At 37.6% G+C, this 20,279-nt stretch overlaps 2 protein-coding genes across 3 annotated transcripts; both read left to right on the top strand.

Moving 5' to 3' along the window:
* The first annotated feature begins 708 nt into the window (after positions 1 to 708).
* LOC149008399 (amidase 1-like) lies at positions 709 to 10,194 on the top strand. The gene is made up of 9 exons (XM_089166329.1): positions 709 to 1,178; positions 1,295 to 1,447; positions 1,562 to 1,686; positions 1,814 to 1,939; positions 5,791 to 5,973; positions 6,071 to 6,218; positions 6,391 to 6,559; positions 9,316 to 9,450; positions 9,565 to 10,194. Exons 1-9 carry the CDS (start codon positions 1,069 to 1,071, stop codon positions 9,715 to 9,717), a joined length of 1,302 nt encoding a protein of 433 aa, XP_089022455.1. The 5' UTR covers positions 709 to 1,068; the 3' UTR covers positions 9,718 to 10,194.
* LOC149008398 (amidase 1-like) lies at positions 9,659 to 20,188 on the top strand. Of its 2 annotated transcripts, none has more exons than XM_089166330.1 (9): positions 9,659 to 9,742; positions 14,079 to 14,231; positions 15,003 to 15,127; positions 15,300 to 15,425; positions 16,751 to 16,933; positions 17,042 to 17,189; positions 17,326 to 17,494; positions 18,577 to 18,711; positions 18,819 to 20,188. In XM_089166330.1, the coding sequence occupies exons 2-9, from the start codon at positions 14,212 to 14,214 to the stop codon at positions 18,969 to 18,971; spliced, it is 1,059 nt and encodes a 352-aa protein (XP_089022456.1). In that variant the 5' UTR covers positions 9,659 to 9,742; positions 14,079 to 14,211; the 3' UTR covers positions 18,972 to 20,188. The 2 variants fall into 2 exon arrangements, with proteins under 2 accessions (XP_089022456.1, XP_089022458.1); XM_089166332.1 differs by lacking the exon at positions 9,659 to 9,742 and adding an exon at positions 13,022 to 13,937.
* Positions 20,189 to 20,279: the final 91 nt, after the last annotated feature.

Raw genomic sequence — 20,279 nt, 5'->3', positions numbered from 1 at the left:
AATCTCTTAATATTTTTTATACTAAAAAAATCTTCATAATTTTTTGATTTTCTTTCTTCAATTGATAGTATATTCAGATAGAAGCTTATTCCAATATCAAGTATTTTGGCCATAAGAATACCAATATCTTGTTAATTGATTCTTTAGATAAAGAATCGGAGAATGAGTTGAATCAAACCTCAAGAAGATTCAAATGGAATCTTTTTTTTGTCTTTTTTTCTTCTTCTTCTTCTTATGTTCAATCTCTTACCCTTAAACCTCAAGACTTGATGGAATTCTCTTTTGAGGTCTATTCTATGATCCTGTCTTCTTGTTCTTTTTTTTTTTTTTTTGACTTGAAAGTTTTGTCCAAGTGATTTTTAGTATAAAGAAACTGACTTTTTGACTTTTTATACTTGCTTCCCTCTGTGATATTTAAGAGAGAAATCTAGTTAAAGTCATGCTATCATTTTTATAATCAAAATATCTTCATAATTTTTCATAAAGATATCAATATGTCATTAATTGATTCTTTTAGATAAGGAAGCAAATGCATGTCATTTTATTTAGCCAAAAATGAGTTGAATCAAACCTGAAGAAGACCCAAATGAAATCCTTTCTTGTTTTCTTCTTCTTATATTCACATTGAAGAGGGAGAATATTGAATCTCTTTCTTCTACTTACATTAAAAAAATTCTGATGGCTCTTCAGGAAGGCCAAGAACGAGGATCAAATTTTGGATTAATCCGTAGGTTGCTTCGTTGATCTCATGATACGAACCAGACAAATTCATGTTAGAAAGTTTGATGACAAAAATACCCAGACGAAACCGAGCATGCTGCATGCCTGCAGGGACCTGTATTACAGATTCACAAGCCTAAAATGGTCTTTCCATTTATTTTACCGTTGATGCTACAGTCCAGAATCCCAGTTGGCACTAGCGCGCGTTTCTTGCCATTCTCTGGTATCTGGGCTGACACTGAAAGGAAAGGAAATGACCTATAAAAACTAGCAAAAGATCAAATCTTTAATCTGAATTCCGAACTGTGAGATATAGAGTGAGAGAAATACTTGAATTGCTCACTAGAGATGGCAGCAGCAAAAGCAGAGTTTGGAGCTTTCATGGAGAAATTCGTACTAAGTCCTCCACCAACTGCTTCTACTGAACTCCAAGGCCTTACTTTCGCCATCAAAGACATGTCAACTCTTTTCTCCCTTCCGTTTACTTCTTTTGACTTTTTTCATTTTTCTTCAACTTAGTCTGTTTATTTGCAATTTCTGAACTGGTCTTGAAATTTTGGGTTTGTGGGAACAGATTTGATGTTGAAGGATATGTGACTGGATTTGGTCACCCGGATTGGGCCAAGACCCACTCGGCTGCTGTATCAACTGCTCCCGTCGTTACAGCTCTCCTGAATGCTGGTGCCACATCTGTTGGTAAAACCGTCCTAGATGAATTAGCCTACAGGTATGTTCCATTTAATTTTTTTGTTTGAATAATTTCCGGGATGAAGAGCTGTTCATGTTTTATGTTAAATATTTTTTTTTGCCTTTTTTGAAGTTCTTGAGTTTTTGATTGCAGTCTCAATGGGGAAAACATACATTACGGAACACCTGTTAATCCTTCTTTCCCAGATCGGATTCCTGGAGGATCTTCAAGTGGGTCTGCTGCAGCGGTGGCAGGGAACCTTGTAGATTTCTCCTTAGGTCCGAAACATTCACTCCCTTGAGATATTATCATCTTGTTTTTTTCGTCCCCCGAATTTGCCATCATTAGTTGTGATGGAGGTTCTCATACAAACCCTTCTTTTGACTATTGGCGTTTCCCTTCCAGGCACTGACACTGGAGGAAGTGTAAGAGCCCCTGCAGCATACTGTGGAATTTACGGGATTCGGCCTTCCCATGGTGTTGTTCCCATTAGTGGTGTTGCTCCTAATTCACAAAGTTTTGATACAGTTGGTGAGTTGCTAATACGGTTTTCAATCTTTTTTTCCTGTTATGTATACTTTTTTTTGTGATATATTTTTCAGAAACGCTTTCACGGTCTATGTCGAAGCATGTTTACTTAAATCCTGATGTTATTTAATAACATTATTATAACTATAAGGCCATGACCCATGAGATTCCCCACCTATTCTGAACTTATAATTTAGCCAATATCATGGTTTGAAATTTTGACTGAATGTTGAAAAGTCGGTTAAATATTTCACTTCTAATGGGCTTGTAATGATCCCGAATGCAAAGAATATTGTAATTCTTCAAAATAATTGAAACCTCAAAATTTTGGTAAAAAAGTTGAGATGCACATTCTTTTATAAGTCACTGAAGCTTCACTCATCTCTTACTCATCTAAGGTCCCATGATAAAATTGAAAAGAAATACGTGCATTTAAACTTTAAGAAAGAGATCCTGAAATTTTTCCATAATTTCTTTTTTTTCTTTTTTTTTTTTTTTTTATGGTTTTTGGTGAATAAAAGTTTCATTACCAACAATTTGGAGGAGATGTTTTTGGGGCATGGGAGAGCCACATAAGCCTCAAGCCATAGGAAGGTGGGGCCAAAAGATTGTAAAATAGATACAAATAGATCTTAGGATATCATAGGGGTGTATATTAAATGATGCAGCTCAATTGAATGGAGTTCAAATATACCTGGATCTTGTAACAAAAACAGCTCCATTTGCTAAAGGGGTTGGCTTTGGGGTAGTTTGGTTATGATGTGTGGGATGTTTCTACAGAGTGATCTCAAATGGGGCCCTAGGGCTTTGGCTCTAGTTGAAATGCTTACAGACCATTTGTCTACAAGAGAAAAAGGGACGGGAAAGATAAAAGAGCTGGACCCACTAGTAGTGGGGTGGGGTGGCAGAATAGGAAAGGGAAGAATTTTATGGAAAAGTTGAAAATGCAGGTTCCATGTTAAATAAAATAATATTTATTTTCCATTTCCCTCTTGTTTCCTCGAAGTCCTATCTAAAGTGATGGGACTTTGAAGAAGAGTGGAATGAGAAAAGTTGCTTTGCCATGTAAGTTGACGTTTCCCCTAAATCATGGAGGTTTGTCTCTCTATTATTTCACCCCAGCTAAATAAACAAACCTAGATTTTGGTGTTCAATGGAAAAGCTTCCTTTCTTCCAACCCTTTTCTCCCACCCAATTCTATTCCATCAAACAAATAGTATGTTAGAGTTTGTGATGGTTTGGGGAGTGAAGTTTGAATTTGTACAAATTTGGGTTTAGGGTTTGAGATATGTGTCACACGGAGGGAAAACCTTGAGGTTGGGAACTGGGTTCTTAGGTGTGAGAATTGGATGAAACTGTATTCTGAGAATGGATATGATGGTATTGGAGGTGTCCTTCAAGTTTGGTTGGGTTTGGATGGTTAGATTAGGAGATATTAGATTTCCTTGTTAATAAGGTTTCATAATATTCGACAAGTTGCTGGTTTCTAGGGTTAGGAGGATCAGAAAGGGGTGAAGATAGGATCAGAGGTCAAGTTTGTGATGGACGAGGCTGTGAATGAAGTAAGGTCAGATTCTGGTGGCTGATTAGGGAGATCTAGTTCTGTTCTTTTTTCATCTTTTTCTTTTTGTGTGTGTGTGTGTGTGTGTGTGTGTGGAGAGGAAGTGGTCTGGTTGGGGGGGGGGGTGTTAGGGTTCAAGAAATGAAAAAAAGGAAATGGTGGGGATGGGTACCTGCTGTAGAGCCTTGTCTTCATGTGTGGATATGGATTTGATGAAAAGTGTAGGCTGAATCCACAGCCACAGTAGGATTTGGACTTTAACCACCAAGAACCTTGAAAAAACACCGTGGATTACTCACCAAGGATCCCTGGCATCTTGGATATTCTCCACTATGGTACCAGTCTTATCATAGACTTTGATTAGACAAATCTCAGAGAAGCTGCAAATTGACAAGCAACAAGCAACTAGCAAACTTAATCCCGTCAACTGGTTTTTTTTTTTTGGGGGGGGGGGGTGTATTTGTAGATTGCTAATCAGCCTTACAATGTGCTCCCTCCATAGAATAGGACTTGAACCTACTGGACTAGGACTCTTATCTTAGGTAGAAATTGGACACTTAAACTCGACTAGGACCTCTGATTCATGGAGACCATACAAACTAATAATTGACTAAATAAACAAACTGTAAAGAGTTTTGACCTTGACTTAAGTTGGACGAATTACAAGCTATATCCTAAACTGAGAATTAGAAGGGCTTTATACAGAAAATACTTCTAATACTACCACTACTGCTAGGCAGTAGTCTCTTGGTGCTGCTTAGCAACTCTGTGAACCCTATTTTGGTGTTGAAACTGCATCATCAAGCTAGAGCTGACATCAAAGAAGATGTTTTCAAAATCAAGACAACGGAGTGGGAGTTGGAAGTCCATCTTCTGAGATTCTGCTCCATCCAAATGTGAGAGATAGTGGCACCATTTTATTTCTTGCATTACAAATTGAACTGCCAGAAAAAGTGGTATCCAACTAAAGCCTGTGTTTTATGTTATAAACTAGCAATCTAGGGACTGGAATTAACTGAAAAAGAAAATGATCACAAAATTTGTAAACATGCTTAACTAGGCAAGAATTGAAGTTTATGAGTTTTGGCCACCGAAATGGTCTATTTCCTGAAATTTGGTACATTAGGTGGGATTTTGGCCCCTCTGTTGGCAGCCTTAAGCCAACTAATTTTGTTTATCCATGCAAATCCTGTTTCATCATTCCATTGCAAATCCCAAGATCAGTGACGTCTATGCTAAAATTTACTTGATATGGTACTGGTAGTACATGACTACCATGAATTCTACCATTTTTATATGTCATGAAAACGTACTTCTAAATATATTTCATTTGACAAAGTTCTGTACCAATGATACCATGTTATGATATTTATACATTTCAAAACTTATCAAAGAAGAAAAGGTTACAATCTAAAGCATCAGAGTACAACATGCAACTCAGACCTGCGTCTGTTTTTCTTCCCGTGTGTTGGAAGCGGTTCAAGCTTGGTTTTTTTTTTTTTCGTTTTGCGGGCGGAGGCCTCCCCCGCCGTCCGGCCTTGCCTGTTGCAACTTTGACACTGCTGTCTGGTTGTGCATTACCCAGTAAGATGTTGGAAACAGTTTTCAATAATTTGTAAATCTATAGAGTAGTAAATAGCAACATTTCTATTTCATGAAGAATAAAGTTTTCTTTTCTGTTTTTGGGGATACAAAGGCCTCCTATAAAGTGCCTAGACATAGTTGCCTTCCGCTGTCTGGCCCCGGAGGACGTTTACAAAATGTAAACCTATGGTGTCACATACCCTGAAGAAGTTTTTTTTTTTTTTTTTTTTTAAGGGGTTTTTTTTTTAGGAACCATGTCTCCCTGGAGCTAATGATGCTCATCCTCTGTTCATAGTTAATAACTCAGATGATCCCTTTTTCTGAATAAGAGCATAGTTTCCTGTACTTTTTATCTGGAGAAGCTTCAAAAATTGGTTGGGAATTCAACTTTGGCTGACTTAAGTCAACTTCTGAATACCTATCATGAGAGATCATACAGCACAGATATGTTAAGGATAGGGCTCCATCCAACAGTTGTTCTGACCAAAGAAGTGCTCCTTGTGGCTCAAAAAAGAGTGAAATGTATGTAGGACCTTTAAATGAGATGGGGAAGATGTTTGGCTTGTTTCTTTAAATTATATAGTGCTGCAGTCTGGTGTGCAACCTTGAATGGAAGTCTCCTTGTAGCAGAGAGGATGTGTTATGGTTTACTATTTATCTTGGGTCCTTTTGACTGCAACACTATTTGGTTGACATATCTTTCATCTAGGATGGTTTGCAAGGGATCCTGTGGTGTTGAATCGAGTAGGGCGTGTGTTACTGCCATTGCCTAATGTGGAATCTGCACAACCAAGTCACCTTGTTGTTCCAGATGATTGTTTCCAACTTGTGAGCATTCCTAGCAATCGTGTGACCCAGGTTCTTCTTAAGTCTTTTGAAAAGCTGTTTGGAGGTAAATCTTATCATGTCTATCGAGTCCTTTCTGCCTGCATTCATCTCAATGGGATTTTAGTCGAGTGATGATTTACTTCATCATCTTTTTATTGTAGGTCAAATTCTCAGGCATATAAAGCTCGGTGACTATGTTAAGGAGAATGTTCCAAGTTTAAAGCGTTTTCTGGGTGAAGCCAATGACCAACTGGAGTCTAATATACCTTCATTGATGGATCTATCCAGTTCCATGAGATTACTTCAGATGTAAGTATCTTGAACATAACTACGATACTGTCTTGATTTCTGCAATGTAAAAGGTAGGTTTTTCTTTCCCTACAGTCGGACCCCCCCTCCGGCGCCCTGATTAAAAACTATTATAGTAAAATAAATATCCATATTAATTTCTTTGGGATGCATTATCATGTTTGGATTGCAGGTATGAGTTCAAAAATAACCATGAGAAATGGCTCAGTTCAGTTAAACCTAAACTAGGTCCAGGCACATCAGAACGGGTACAGATTGCCCTTGGGATAACAAGTGAAAACATTGAGATCTGTCACAAAATCAGGAGTGAACATCGTGCTGCTCTTACTGACCTACTTGGGGTATTGTCTCTCTCTCTCTCTCTCTCTCTCTCTCTCTCTCTCTCTCACACACACACACACACACACACACACACTCACAACATCCACCATAAAAAAGAGATGGAGACCCCTGCATGTGCACACTGACTCACCGCTTGTGAAAATGCAGATATTCCTTGGGAATTTTTCTAATGCTTTGGATTGACATTCATGGTTTATGCCTGGAAAATCTACAATGTAAGCTATTTACCTAATTAGGAGACTTATGGAAATGTATAGAGAGTGTAGGAAAGACTTTCATATGGTATTTATTGACCTAGAAAAAACTCATCATAGAGTTCCTAGAGCGTTAATTTGGCAAGTACTAGAGAAAAGAAGTGTTGCAAGTAAATATCTAGACATAGTTAAGGATATGTATGATGGTTCAGTGACAAGTGTAAGAACAGTGGGGGGACAAAGTAATGAATTACCAATTACAGTTGGGCTGCATCAAGGATCAATTTTAAGCCCATATTTATTTGCACTTGTAATGGATGAATTAACCAAAGACATTCAAGACAAGGTCCCTTGGTGTATGCTTTTTGCTGATGATATTGTGTTGATAGATGAGACTTAAGGGGGGATTAATGCCAAGTTAGAATCATGGAGAGTAGCTTTGGAATGGCTTTAAATTAAGTAGAACAAAGATATAATATCTAGTTTTGTAACTTTAGTCATGATCAAGCAGACGATGAGGTGGTGAAACTTGATGATAAGGAGATTCCTTGGAGTGATTATTTTAGGTACCTAGGTTCAATCATAAATAAAAGAGGTGATGTAGAAGATGATGTTTCCCAAAAAATTAAAATAGGGTGGATGAAGTGGAGAGGTGAGTTTGGGGTTTTGTGTGATCGATGTATTCCATTAAAGCTTAAAGGAAAATTCTATTAGATCGTCATTCGACCAGCTATGACATATGGTGCAAAATGTTGGACTGTTAAAAGAATCATATAGATAAACTCAGTGTAACAAGAATGAGGATGCTAAGATGGATGAGTGGCAAAACTAGGAAGGATAAGATAAGGAATGATCATATTAGAGTGGGTCTGGAAGTTTCTCCCATAAGTGATAAGCTTTGGAAAAGTCGTTTGAGATGGCACAACCATGTTCAATGGAGACCTATAAATGCCCCTGTACAAAAAAGTGATATAATCCAGATTGAAGGAACTAGAAGAGTTAGGGGTAGACCTACGATAGAGAAGTGGTGAGAAATGATATACATAGCTTAGGCCTTGTATCTAGCATGGCCTCAAACAAAACTGATTGGAAGGCAAGAATCCATGTAGCCGACCCCATTTAGTTGGGACAAGGCTTATTGTTGTTGTTGTTGTTGTTGTTGTTGTTGTTTGGATTGACATTCATCATCCCATCTTTCTTGTTTTGTTTGGTGGAATTGTTCTCGAATTAACTAAAATAGGTTATGTTTTCTAGAATTTTTGTTCATTTTCAACCAAAAAAAATGCTTTTGATTTTGTTCATTGATTTCTTATTGCAATTTTTCTCACAAGGAAATAAGCAATATGCACTTCAATCTTTATAACCTTAGTGGGGTTAGGCAACTCAGTCTGAGCCTCATGGATGTGACTAATCAAGACTATTGGGTGGATAGGTTACCTTGTATATTGGCTTCATATTTGAACCTTGGGTCTCATGTTAATCATTTGTCCATGATATTGTGAGTTTCTAGATTGAAATACCAAAAAAAGAGGACCTTCCCTTGCCATGTTGAACTCTTATTTGGTCTGAATTTGAAAAATGAGTATCAGAGGTGGTGGCTACCTGTGTTTTCTGGGTGCCAGATAAGCTGTACCTCGTTGTATTTGGTGCAACTCCTACCTTCCTAGATATAATAAGATGAAAAATATGTTAATCTATTTTATCTTGGTGGGTAAAGAGGGGGCCAAAGAGTTGTGGTTAGTGGTAAGATTACAAGTTGGTGTCTGGAATTAATTCAATCTGACATCCTGTAAATGACACTGATTTTTCCTCCTAAGCAAGTTGGCATTTTTATGATTTCTTCTGAAAATTTGTATTTTCTATATTTCAGTCTCAGAAGAAGTCTTAAATAGTTGAATTCTTATTGTTATTTTTGGAATTCAATGTATTTGATTATATTTGTTCCATAATTTCCATCAATAATAAAAATTACTGAACTTTATCGAAATTACTGAACTTTTCCCTGATCTAGTGATTTGATAAAGAACCTAAACCTAAGATTTTTTTTCCACCAAAATTTACCCTTTTTGGTCAAGGGTCAATGGGGAAAAATAAGTAAAGGCAGAGACTGGTGCACTTCTTGAGAGGAAAGTGAGAGACAAGAAATCGAGCAACAGGAAAATAAGGAAAAGTCTATCAAACAGAAGAAAACTTCTTTGTGGCTGCAGTTTTCTCCAAACAATAAGCTCAATCCAAACACACACACACCCCTAACCAAAAAAAAGCTGTGGAACCATTAAATCCAGCCTAATAGAAGTATCCACTACAAGATTCTGGTTTGGTGCTGTATGCGTTGCTCAAAATGAGAGATAAGTCTGCTGCTCAATCCACATGTTTGTACATGAATTATTGAATAAATTATGCTTAGCCATGACTCCATCTGCTGCTCTGAACTTACAATTTTCACACTCTCACAAGAAAATTGAAGCAGTAATTTCTAAGAATTTTCTGCCCATGATCTGACTCCTCTGCGGTACTGCCTTTCTCATTTCTTGATGCATTTACTATACATGATTTTGTAGGATTTTGGTGTCCTAGCTATTCCTACAGTTCCCCAGCCTCCATTTAAATTGCAAACGGACGCTGTTACACTTGAAAAGTATCGGGCTAGAGCATTCAGTTTGCTTTCTGTTGCTGGAGTTGCTGGATTTTGTCAGGTAGTCTGTCTTAGCCCTGCCATTTAACAGTGTTGGCTTATTGTATGACGTCCAAGTTATTGGGGACATGTTTGTTATAGATGTGGGCGCTGATGCATTACTTCTGAACTGCAGGTGAGTATACCTTTGGGAACCTATGATAATCTTCCGGTTTCAGTATCTCTGGTGGCCAAGCATGGTGCAGATCGTTTTTTGTTGAATCTTGTTGAGAACCTTCATGATTCTTTGAAGGAACAGATTCAAATTGCAGAGGGAATGAGTGTCTGAAGTTGAATATTTTGTACTATTCAAGGTAAGCAGCAAATCTGTAAGATGTAAGAAAACAATAAGAAAGGACAATTGATTGTCCTGTTGATATGTAAGGGTTTTAGACTGAGAAGAATAATGCTGTTTTTATATGAGTTCCTATTTCTGTTCTCATTGCAACTTCTATTTCACCATTTTAAGTGTTTATAGCAATGTAAATGGTTCTGTTGCTGCATTTCTATCTTCCTGAAATTCCATTGTATAAGAGCCACCAGGCTGACCATTAATGATAATCCATGTACTTCCACCCAAAAAGTGGACACATGTCATTTGTACCGCGATCAAGATAGGTGGGTGATGCGTGGTGGAAGTGTTGTGAATGATCCTGTATTGGAGAACAATGGGACATCATTGTGGGACCTTGGATTCCTTTCATGTACTAGTGGATCTATCCACTTAACAACAGCTTTTGAGTTGAACCTCTTTACGAAGAGCTTACCTGCTCCTCATTGTACTTTCTTCAGGTAGCTAACTTACGCCCCCCCGGGGGGGCCTCATCTGTGATAATGTGTTTGAGATTATGAAGTGATTGATGGTTTTTTTTTTTTGTCCCCAGTAAAGGTCTCCAGAAATGTAATTAGGATGCAATACTCTCTTTCAAATTTCTTAGCGTTGCTTCTTAACTCGTCATTCTTTAAGGTGTTCTTGCTTTGTTTTTGGTGATGGTGCATTGTTTCATGAGATAGCAAGCTCAGTTGCTCTTGCCTTTTTTCTCCGTTTTCTTTTTTGGGGTGGGGGTGTTTACTAATAGTGACAGATTAGCTGCAAAGGTACTTAATCTCTCATAGGGTCCTCGTCCATTAGCACTACCAGAAAGTTACTCCGTAGACATAAAGAAGAGAATAAATCTGGAAACAGGTTGAAAATTTAATCAGAAAACAAAGCAGGAAATGTGAGAGTTCAAGTTTGAATGATAAGGAAGTTTTTATTTTTTTTCCTGGTCAAGAAAGTTCAAAAGATACTACAACCTAGGCCAAGAAAACCCAAAAAATAGAAATCTCTGTCTCAAGAATATGATTCTCATGCCATTGTCTATCCTTGAGCCAGTTTTCTGGCCATTAATGAACTGGAACTTACCAATGATGGGATTTCCAATAGGTAAGTGATGCTTAGGAAATTTCATCACCTATGGACCATGTTGAAAGATTCTTTACTCAAAAAATGCAACAGCCGCCTAGATATGGTTGCTGGAAATTCAGATGAAGGTGAAGTAGACTTGAACTGGGCTTTTGGTCCACTAAGGTATGGTAGGGGATAAGTAGGAGTTTTTGTTTTAGTGTTGAATTCCTATTTGGGTTCAAACTTTGTTTTAGAATGTAATTAGGTGCTTTATCCATGTAGATATTCATGTCATGGTGGGAGATCTCACGAGATATCTTGCTTTTTCAATGAAGCGAGACGAGATGGAGATCGAGAGCAGAGAGTTGGGATATCTCGCTATATCTTGCCATATCTCGCTATATCTCTCCCTGGATCTCGCCATATCTCATTGGAACTCTCAATTTTCACCCTTTTTTTTGCGGATTTCAGCTAGATTTTCACTTGCAACTACTCTTAGCACATCTACAACATCAAAGGAAGATCAATCATTCTCTGCTTGTCTTATAAACTTATGATTTAATGACTTATATAGAACTTCTAATGGTTGTATACTTTTATTATTCTATTCTTGAAAATTGAGATTGTAATACTCATATGGATGGAATTTTGATGAAATTTAGGTTATTTGATACACTTGCTTTTCATTTATATGCCTTAAAGGCAAGGTTTAAAGTATTGGTATCGAGTATTGTATCGGTCATGTGATTTTAAGAGACATATTGTCCTGTATCGAGTATTGTATCGCTTTAGCTAATGTATTTTAGTGTAATTCAATGGAGAGACATATCGAGATGTATCGTATCGGTTGGGTCAAATATGGATACGTATCAGCTAGTATCGCATGATATCGTCTATCGTGGGATACTTTAAACCTTGCTTAAAGGTTCTATATTACATGTTGTATAACCTTGCATTCTTTAATCCTACAACATTTCAGTCTCACACTATGGGTAGACTTAGAAATCATACTTAGGGTTGTTTTCTGACAAATCCAAGGCCACCAATGTGTTCAAAAGGCTTTAAATAGGCTAAATACCAAGTTTCAGCCCACTTGGGACACTAAAACCCACCGAGATGGGCCACCAAGTTGACGCCAAGGTTTTTCAAGGTGGCGAGATCTCGCTCGAGAGCGAGATCTTCTACCATGATTCATGTAACCACCTGCTGGAGGTTAAAGTTCAATGAAACTGAATGCTTTTTATTTTTTTTATTTTACTTTTGGAGTGTGCATGTGTTACCTAATTGAAGCTTGTTGGCTTTCCTCTCCTTCCTTGTGATTTTGAATCTCACTCTCATGCTGGTAAGATCATGGTTGTCCTTCCTATCTCCTTTCAGTCTTATGTTCTTTCTTCTTTCTTTATTTCTTCCCTTTTGCCTGTTCTTATTCTGGCTTTACTTATAGATCCCTGTTATTTGAATCAATCCCTGTCTCATACTCTTCTGTTCTTCAAAAACCTGTGGTGGTCCTATCTGTGAAATCCTATTGAGAAACCCTGCTGAAAAGAGAGTTTTTGGCTGAAACGCAACCTGGTTCTCTCTCTTTTACCAAGTCTAGTTGTAGAATATAATGTCATTTATCTCCATCAATTCTCCCTTGCTTGGAGAAAAATACACCCGTTCACGTGTTTGGTAGATATGTCCAGTCAAAAATCATTCTTCAATGGGAACTACAGTTCAGCAGTTGTTGACTCCATTTGGCATCCCTTCATGGTTTTGATACCAAATAAATAGACCGGTAACAAGTGATAACCAATCCACAAGAGGATCACAAACTTCAGGTCCAGTAACAGTAAATACTTTGATAAATTTTCATATTTGCAAGAAATTCTAGAACAATATAATAAGATTTGAAAAATAAATTGAAGTAGGGAAGAAGATGGTAGGGTAGTCTCTCTACTTGGGTCTCTCATCCATGGCCTCTCACTGTATTAGGTTCTTTACCCTACTCTCTCACAGAGCAAAATATAATGCTATATTTTGTTCATTATGAAAGAAGCTGACTCAAAAATGGGACTCAAAGTAAGTTCTCTTACCACCCATATGTCCCACTAAAATGGCCAATTATAAAGAGAACCCATCGGATTAAAGCTGAGTGCCAAACACATACCTAATGGAATTGAAGTGAGTGGAACCAGATTTCATTTTTTATTAAATTGAAGTGTGCTGGAGAAGACAAAAGTATCTGGCATGGGAGTGTCCCTATCTAATATCTGGTCTAAATCTAGCATGCTTGCTGTTCTGCTTCCAAAGCCTTGAGGCTGCTGTGCCGGGCTTACTATCTAGTTCTTGTTGTGTTGTACTTGGCACAGACTCTACCTGATGTATCTTTTTTTGGTCTTTTGGATGCTGTAACTCTTCAGTACTTGAAACAGTTTATACTTGGTTAATAAACGGAATAGATAATCTGTTGGTTCCCAAAAGGAATGCTTGTAAAATTTGACCTTCCCAGTTTAATATACTTTGTTTCTTTATCCCAGAAAAAAAAAGAAAAAAAAAAAGACAAAAGTATCTCACCTGCATGATTCATGAACAATGAGCCTACACACATGAGTCATGAGGTTAGCATATAATGCTAAATAGTGAAGGAGGTGTGACTAAGCATATACAGTCAAGAGCTAGATAAGATGTTTGCAGAAGGAATGAATGATGACCCTTTATGGCTTGTGTTTTCTTTCAGACATGCACTTGATACTCAAGTTTTCATCCTCCCATCTGTCACACGAGCATTAGACAAAATTGGTCTTCTTAACTTCAATTTCCACGGTGGCATGATCCAGTATCTAGTTGGTAGTTGATACTTGGGAGCATTTCCTTCCAATCCTCCTATGTCTTCACTCTGGAAATCAATTATAAAAACCAAGAACCAGTAGACCCTGATGAAGAAAGGCTCCAACAGAATATCTGTTTCTGTTCTCCGGAAGCCCAATTTGTCTTTGACAACAAAAGAACATCTCTCTAGAGATGGCAGTGGTAGAGTCTGATTTCGGAGCTTTCATGGAGAAATTCATACTACGACCTCCATTGACTGCTTCTACTCAACAACTCCCACTGAACGGCCTAACTTTTGCCATCAAAGACATGTCTTTCTTCTAACCCTGCCTTTACTTCTTTTTAGCTACTTCCCTTTTTTTTTTATACATTTCAAGTAACTTTTGTCCCTGTTTGTCTTGACAATTGCAGTTTGTGAACTGCGTCTGAAATTTTGGTTTTGTGAGAAACAGATTTGACATTGAAGGATACGTGACTGGAAATGGTAATCCAGATTGGGCCAGGACCCACTTGCCCGCAGTATCAACAGCTCCCGCTGTTTTATCTATCTTGAATGCTGGCGCCACATCTGTTGGAAAAACTGTTATGGATGGAATGGCTTACAGGTTCGTTTTGGACTCTTAGGAAAGACCAATTTGATGTCCATTGGACTTTTTGACATTTCCTGATACGAATATTTGGTTCATATGTTTCCACTTCTAGGCTTTGGTTCTGTCTTTCATGGATAAGGTATCAACTACCATAGGACCAGGAGAATGGCAGTCGACTGTTCATTCTATCTACCACCCTCTTCTCTTCACCTGATACAAGGCAACTCATCTTTCATAAGATGAGCCCCCAGTACATGTATTAGAAATGACTTAATATGCGTATGACTTTGAGTTATCCATGCCTCTTCTTTTTTTTTTTTTTGTATTTTTTCTTTGTTTTGGGGGGGGGGGGGTGGAGGGGTGGTGTCATAATTTTGCTGTATAATCTGGAATGCAGATTACAAATACTTGACTCATCATTTATTTCATGTATGACATATTGTACCCCAAAAAAAATGTAGGATATCCAGGTTATACTGTCTAATTCAATGGAATAACACCAAAGACATTCAGTCTAATAGCAGTCATATCAATGGATCCTAGCCCCCAAAAGTTGCTAATTTGTTGTTTTGCAAACTGATTTGGTTGCATGGTTCTTTACAGTATATAAAAAAAATTTCCCAGCATCCTTCTAATTTTCAGCTATCATATGATTAGGAATTGTACCTAAATGTAGTGTTTGGGGATATACCTTAGCGGTGTAGATGCCAATAATTATTTAGAGCCATTTGAATATTTATGTCAAATATTTTTCTTTTTATGAAGTTCCTAAGTATATGATGACAGTTTATTTGGAGAAAATGCACACTACGGAACACCTGTTAATCCAAGTGCTCCAGATCGGGTGCCTGGAGGATCTTCAAGTGGATCTGCTGTAGCAGTGGCAGCAAAGCTTGTAGATTTCTCCTTAGGTATGAGATTTCTTCACTTTCTCACAGAAATTGGTTTCTTTTTCTTTTTCCTTTTCCTTTTCCTTTTTCTTTCTCCTCCATTTTTTTTTTTATTTTTTGGAAATGTTTATCATTAAGTGTACTGGAGGAACTCAGCAAATGCTTCTGTTGGCTATTGGCATTTTCCGGGCAGGTACTGACACTGGAGGGAGTGTAAGAGGCCCTGCAGCATTCTGTGGAATTTATGGGTTTCGGCCTTCACACGCTATTGTTCCTACCAAGGGTGTTGTTCCTATGGCACAGAGCTTTGATACAGTTGGTAAGTTGGTAGTGTGATATTTAATAATTTATTTCTAGGAAAACACTACCCACTACCTTAAAACATGGCTAAGGTTTGTCCAATCCTTCTATTATTTACCAATATTTACTGTATAACCTTGTGGGTCATGAGATCCCCTGCTGCTCTGAACTTACATTCTCACCTCAACTGAAGCAAGCCTTGAGCCAACTAACTTTGTTCAGTTTCTTCTTCTCCTGTTTTAATCATCCCAGGATAAATTTCCAGGCTCAATGAAAGTTCTGATCAATCTGTGATGTTATGCATTTTACTAGATTTTTGTGTCATGGAAAATATACTTCTGCTTATAGTCAGTGACAATTTTAGTATTCAGTGATACCATTATACCAAAAATCATACAACTTAAACTTATCGAAGGAAAGAGTGAAGTTATATTACTAAAAGTGTGAAATATGTAAAAATGGGGCACCTGGGAGTTGCCACTTTGACAATGCTACCTGGTCATAAGTTGCCCTCAGAATGGAAGCATGCTTTTTTGAGCATTTTTGCTTTCTGTAATTAAATAACTAAAAACTAAAGTGGCTAAGTCAGATTCATACAGTGGAACTGCTGGGATGCAAGTTCTGAAACATTTGAGTTTGCTGGCATTTTTGTGGATTGAATGTTTGGGACGCAAAATCATTTTCTTTTCCAGTTCTAATGGTTAAATTCTAGCCTTAAAAAAGAAAACTTCTAATGTTTAACAGCCTGAATGTCCTTTCATATTAAAATGAGGGTGTGGTTTTACTGTATTGCCCACCCAGAGAAGCATCTCTCAATGGGCCTCTATCTGCCACTTTTCAGCTATGTTTGAGATCAAAACTTTCAAAGATTCTTTTATCCTATTCGTCGTCAGTCATTCTGGCAAGTTTCAGTAAATGCTTTTTCCCATATGAGGAGACATGAAGCATAGGAAATAGGTTGGAATATTCTATTTTGGGAAACTGAAGAAGTGTGCCACCAAGAATGCAAGGGTAGATGTCCTATCATGATAGTCATATTGTACAGACGGGGCTGAAACTTACATATGCTTGATGGTCCTGCTCATCAATGGTTGGTCTGTCCAAAGGAACCAGTCCATGTGTCTAAAAGAAGTGGAGTATATGGAGGAGCTCTCTCTATGGTGCTGTGTCATGGAGATATACACTTTAAATGAGATAGGAAATATACTTGACTTGTTTCTCTAATCATACCATATTTGCAGTTTGAAAACTTGGATGGTTATTTTCTAGAAAGGGTGTGTTGTGGTTTATAATTTCTCTGGTACTTTTCCAACAACTCTATTTGTTGACACATTCATCTTCTAGGATGGTTTGCAAGGGATCCTGTGGTTTTGAACCAAGTAGGACGTGTGCTACTGCAATTGCCTACTGTGGAACCAGTACAACCATGTTGCATTATTGTTCCAGATGACTGTTTCCAGCTTCTGAGCATTCCCAGTAATCGTGTGACCCAGGTTCTTCTTAAGTCTGTTGAAAAATTGTTTGGAGGTAAATTCTTGATTTTATGGTACGTAGTCCCATTTATAATGGTTCTGTGTGCCTTCTTTTCAATGAAATTTTGATTGAGTGGTTTACTTCATTGGCTTTCTATTTTAGATCAAGTCATTAGCCAAACCAACCTTGGTGATTACATTAAGGATAAAGTTCCAAGTTTGAAGCATTTTATGGGAAAAGGCAACGATCAACTAGAGTATAATATACCATCATTAGTTGCCATTTCAAGAGCCATGAGGTTGCAGCAGAGGTAGTATCCTGAACAGAACTGCAAGCCTGTTTGTGATCTCTTGTGATGTCAAAAGAAACCCTCTCCAAACCCCAATAAATAAAACAAAAAATAAATATATTGATTTCTCTAATGCAATGACCGTGTTGAATTGTAGGTATGAGTTCAAAGTTAACCATGAAGAATGGATCAGTTCAGTCAAACCTGATTTTGGTCCATTCATCTCAGAACGGGTACAAGAATCCCTAATGGTAACAACTGAAAATATTGGCATTTCTCATACGGTCAGGAGTGAATTCCGTGCTGCTCTTAACAACCTGCTTGGGGTACTCTCTCTCCTTGAGGAATTTCTAATGTTTCAGATTAATTCATCACTTTATTTTTGTTTTGTTTAATTAATAAATTCTCCTTGGGTGTATCTGTTATATAGTAACTAAATAGTTCATCTTTTTCTACAGCGATTATTTAATTTTTATACTATTAATTGGTTTTATTCTTCTGATTGATTTCTCAGTGTAATTTTCCCATTAAAAAGGATCAATATTTATAACTAGCAGGATGGCTCGCTTAATCTGAGCCACAGCAATCAAGATAGGGGTTCCCTCTCTTGATTTGATAAAATTAATATCAGAGGTGGGGGCTAAAAATTGTGTTTTCATGGTAGATCCTAAGCAACCACTTGGGAGATGTGCTTCGCATCATGCTAACATATTTGTTTATTTTGGTGCAAGTGGCCAGGGGGGGGGGGGGGGGGTTAGTTCACAAGTTGGTGTACAGAGACAGAATACAGCTTCCCGAAAATGGTGGTATGACTTTAACCAGCTAAGCAAGCTGGCATTGTCATCGATTCTTATGGAATTGGGATTTTCTTTAATTTAGATCTTTAGTAACTAATCTCTTATTAATTATCTTTTGGAATTCAATTTATCTGATTTTTTTTTTTTTTTTGTGTGTGGAGGTAGAACAATTTATCTGATTGTAGTCGTCTAGAAAGTTAAATAACAGAAATTACTGACCTCTTTCTGAACTAGTATTGGACCCTAAAAAACCTAAACCTTGGGTATTTTACCACCAATTTCCCCTTCTTCAATAATAACATGATAAACAGAGAGAGTACTGTACACCTCCGAGGAAAAGAGTCAGAAACAAAAATTCTAACAAAAGGAAAATGACGGAAAGTTTCTCAAACAAAAGAAAGGTTTTTTGAGGCTGCAGTTTTCTCCTAGTCCAACACCTCCCTCTCCATTGTGAATCTTTTATTCCAGCAGAAGTAATTCACTGGTTTGTACATAAAATTCTTGGGGAATTTTGTTTAAACTGGAATATGCATTTCTTGTTAAATAGATGGTTATGATCTCCCTTCTGTTCACTTATGCCTTTCTTTATGCTTCCTTGAAATATTTTGTAGGAATCTGGTATACTTGCAATCCCTACAGTTCCTGGACCTCCACCAAAGTTGCAAACAGAGCATGTTACACTTGAAAATTATCGTGCTAGAGCAGCCAGCTTGTTGTCTATTGCTGGAGTTTCTGGGTTTTGCCAGGTAGTATCCCTAGCCATTCGGCAACAGAAGACAAGTGTATAGCATTCTAGTTTTTGGATAATATTTGTAACGGATTTGTTCTTGCGTGTGTTGCTTTTAAATTGCAGGTGAATATACCTCTGGGAACGTATGATAACCTTCCGGTGGCAGTGTCTTTGTTGGCCAAGCATGGTGCAGATGGTTTTTTATTGAATCTTGTTGAGAACCTTGATAGTTCTTTGAAGGAACAGATTGAAGTTGCTCAAGGAATGAGTTTCTGAAGTTGTGTGTCTGTAAAATTCAAGGTAAGCTGCACTGCATTAATAAGAGGAAAAAAGATACAGTAATAAGTTACAATACGTTGTATCTATATGTATGGCTTTACTTTATGAAGGATAATATTGTGTTAGACCAGGGTTCTGTTTCAGCCTGGGTTTCTGTTTATTTTTCCTTGTAACTCTTAATCAAACCATCAAAGGTTTCTAGCAATGTAATCAGTTCTGCTGCAACAATACTTTCTTCTTGTCAAATTTCATTGTAAAAATGTATTAGAGTGGTGCAGTAATGCAGTAATGATGATCTGCACACATCCACCCAAAGAGGGGGCTACATATTGCGCATGTCTCCCCAACAGAGCTGTAACATGTGAGGGTGAGTGCTGGGAATTTCCCACATTGGGAAACTCGGGGGCCTTGGATAACTTCAAATGCCAGTTGGCCCTCTTTTCTTGATCCTTGTTTTCTCTCCTTTGATGGCAAGCTTCTAAATAGCTACCATAAAATTGAGGGAGGGTAATAAGGGTCAATTTATTGTTATAAGATATCTGTGCATTTTAGATTAGAAAGGATTTTATTTTCTAGGCTGGGTTAGTTTTCTATTTCAGGTTTGTTGTAATTTCTACTCAAACCCATTGTGGGTTTCTATCAATGTAATCAGCTCTCTGGTGCAATACTTTCTTCTATGTTCTATCAATGTAAGAAGGGAATCTTAGCATCAACTCGTTTACATCTGTACATCATCAGGCTAGTTTTCCTGTTCACGACTTAGAACAAGAGTTCTTGACTCACTTACAAAACTAGCCAAAACAGTACTCTACTGCGGTACTGCCTCATTTATGTTCCTTTGACCATTTTACCCCCCACTTTCCCTTTGTCGTTCACCATATTCCCGCTGCAATCCTTCTTCCACGTCATCTGCATCTTCAACTTTCTACCCAAAATAAATAAATAATCTGCATCTTCGACCAGCAACAATGGAATTTGTTCTTCTATCCTGCAATTCTTTTTAATTTTTTACCTTTTTTCTCAGGCTGAAATAAGGGCTGCAACAATACCTCTTAATAATTTCAGCCATTATTGAGAGTTCAAACTAAAACTGCAAACGTAACCACTCAAGTCAGGAATTTCCCCAAAATCTAGAACCGTGAAGAACCACCACCACCACCACTTCCTCTGCCCATAATATCTTTCACCAAATCAAGGCCAAGATCTAGTGCAGCAGCAATGGTAAAACTACTCCCTCCTTGATCGCTTTAAACCATGCCAAAAATCCCTTATAATCTGGCCCCAATCCGTAACACCTGCTTTCCA

The sequence above is a fragment of the Hakea prostrata genome, chromosome 8 (genome assembly GCF_041222555.1).
Source record: "Hakea prostrata isolate BN-2017 chromosome 8, UWA_Hpros_2, whole genome shotgun sequence".
In the NCBI taxonomy this organism is placed as follows: domain Eukaryota; kingdom Viridiplantae; phylum Streptophyta; class Magnoliopsida; order Proteales; family Proteaceae; genus Hakea; species Hakea prostrata.
Note: the sequence above shows the minus strand (reverse complement) of the source record. Positions and strands in the feature narration are given on the sequence as shown.

Bases quoted from the DNA above. Each gene is read 5' to 3' on its own strand.
- LOC149008399 (XM_089166329.1), top strand. From the start codon at position 1,069: ATGGCAGCAGCAAAAGCAGAGTTTGGAGCTTTCATGGAGAAATTCGTA. The intron at 5,974-6,070 runs GTAAATCTTATC...TTTTTATTGTAG, and splicing joins TTTTGAAAAGCTGTTTGGAG to GTCAAATTCTCAGGCATATA. The intron at 6,219-6,390 runs GTAAGTATCTTG...TTTGGATTGCAG, and splicing joins TCCATGAGATTACTTCAGAT to GTATGAGTTCAAAAATAACC.
- LOC149008398 (XM_089166332.1), top strand. From the start codon at position 13,819: ATGGCAGTGGTAGAGTCTGATTTCGGAGCTTTCATGGAGAAATTCATA. The intron at 15,426-16,750 runs GTAAGTTGGTAG...TTCATCTTCTAG, and splicing joins ACAGAGCTTTGATACAGTTG to GATGGTTTGCAAGGGATCCT. The intron at 17,495-18,576 runs GTACTCTCTCTC...AATATTTTGTAG, and splicing joins CTCTTAACAACCTGCTTGGG to GAATCTGGTATACTTGCAAT.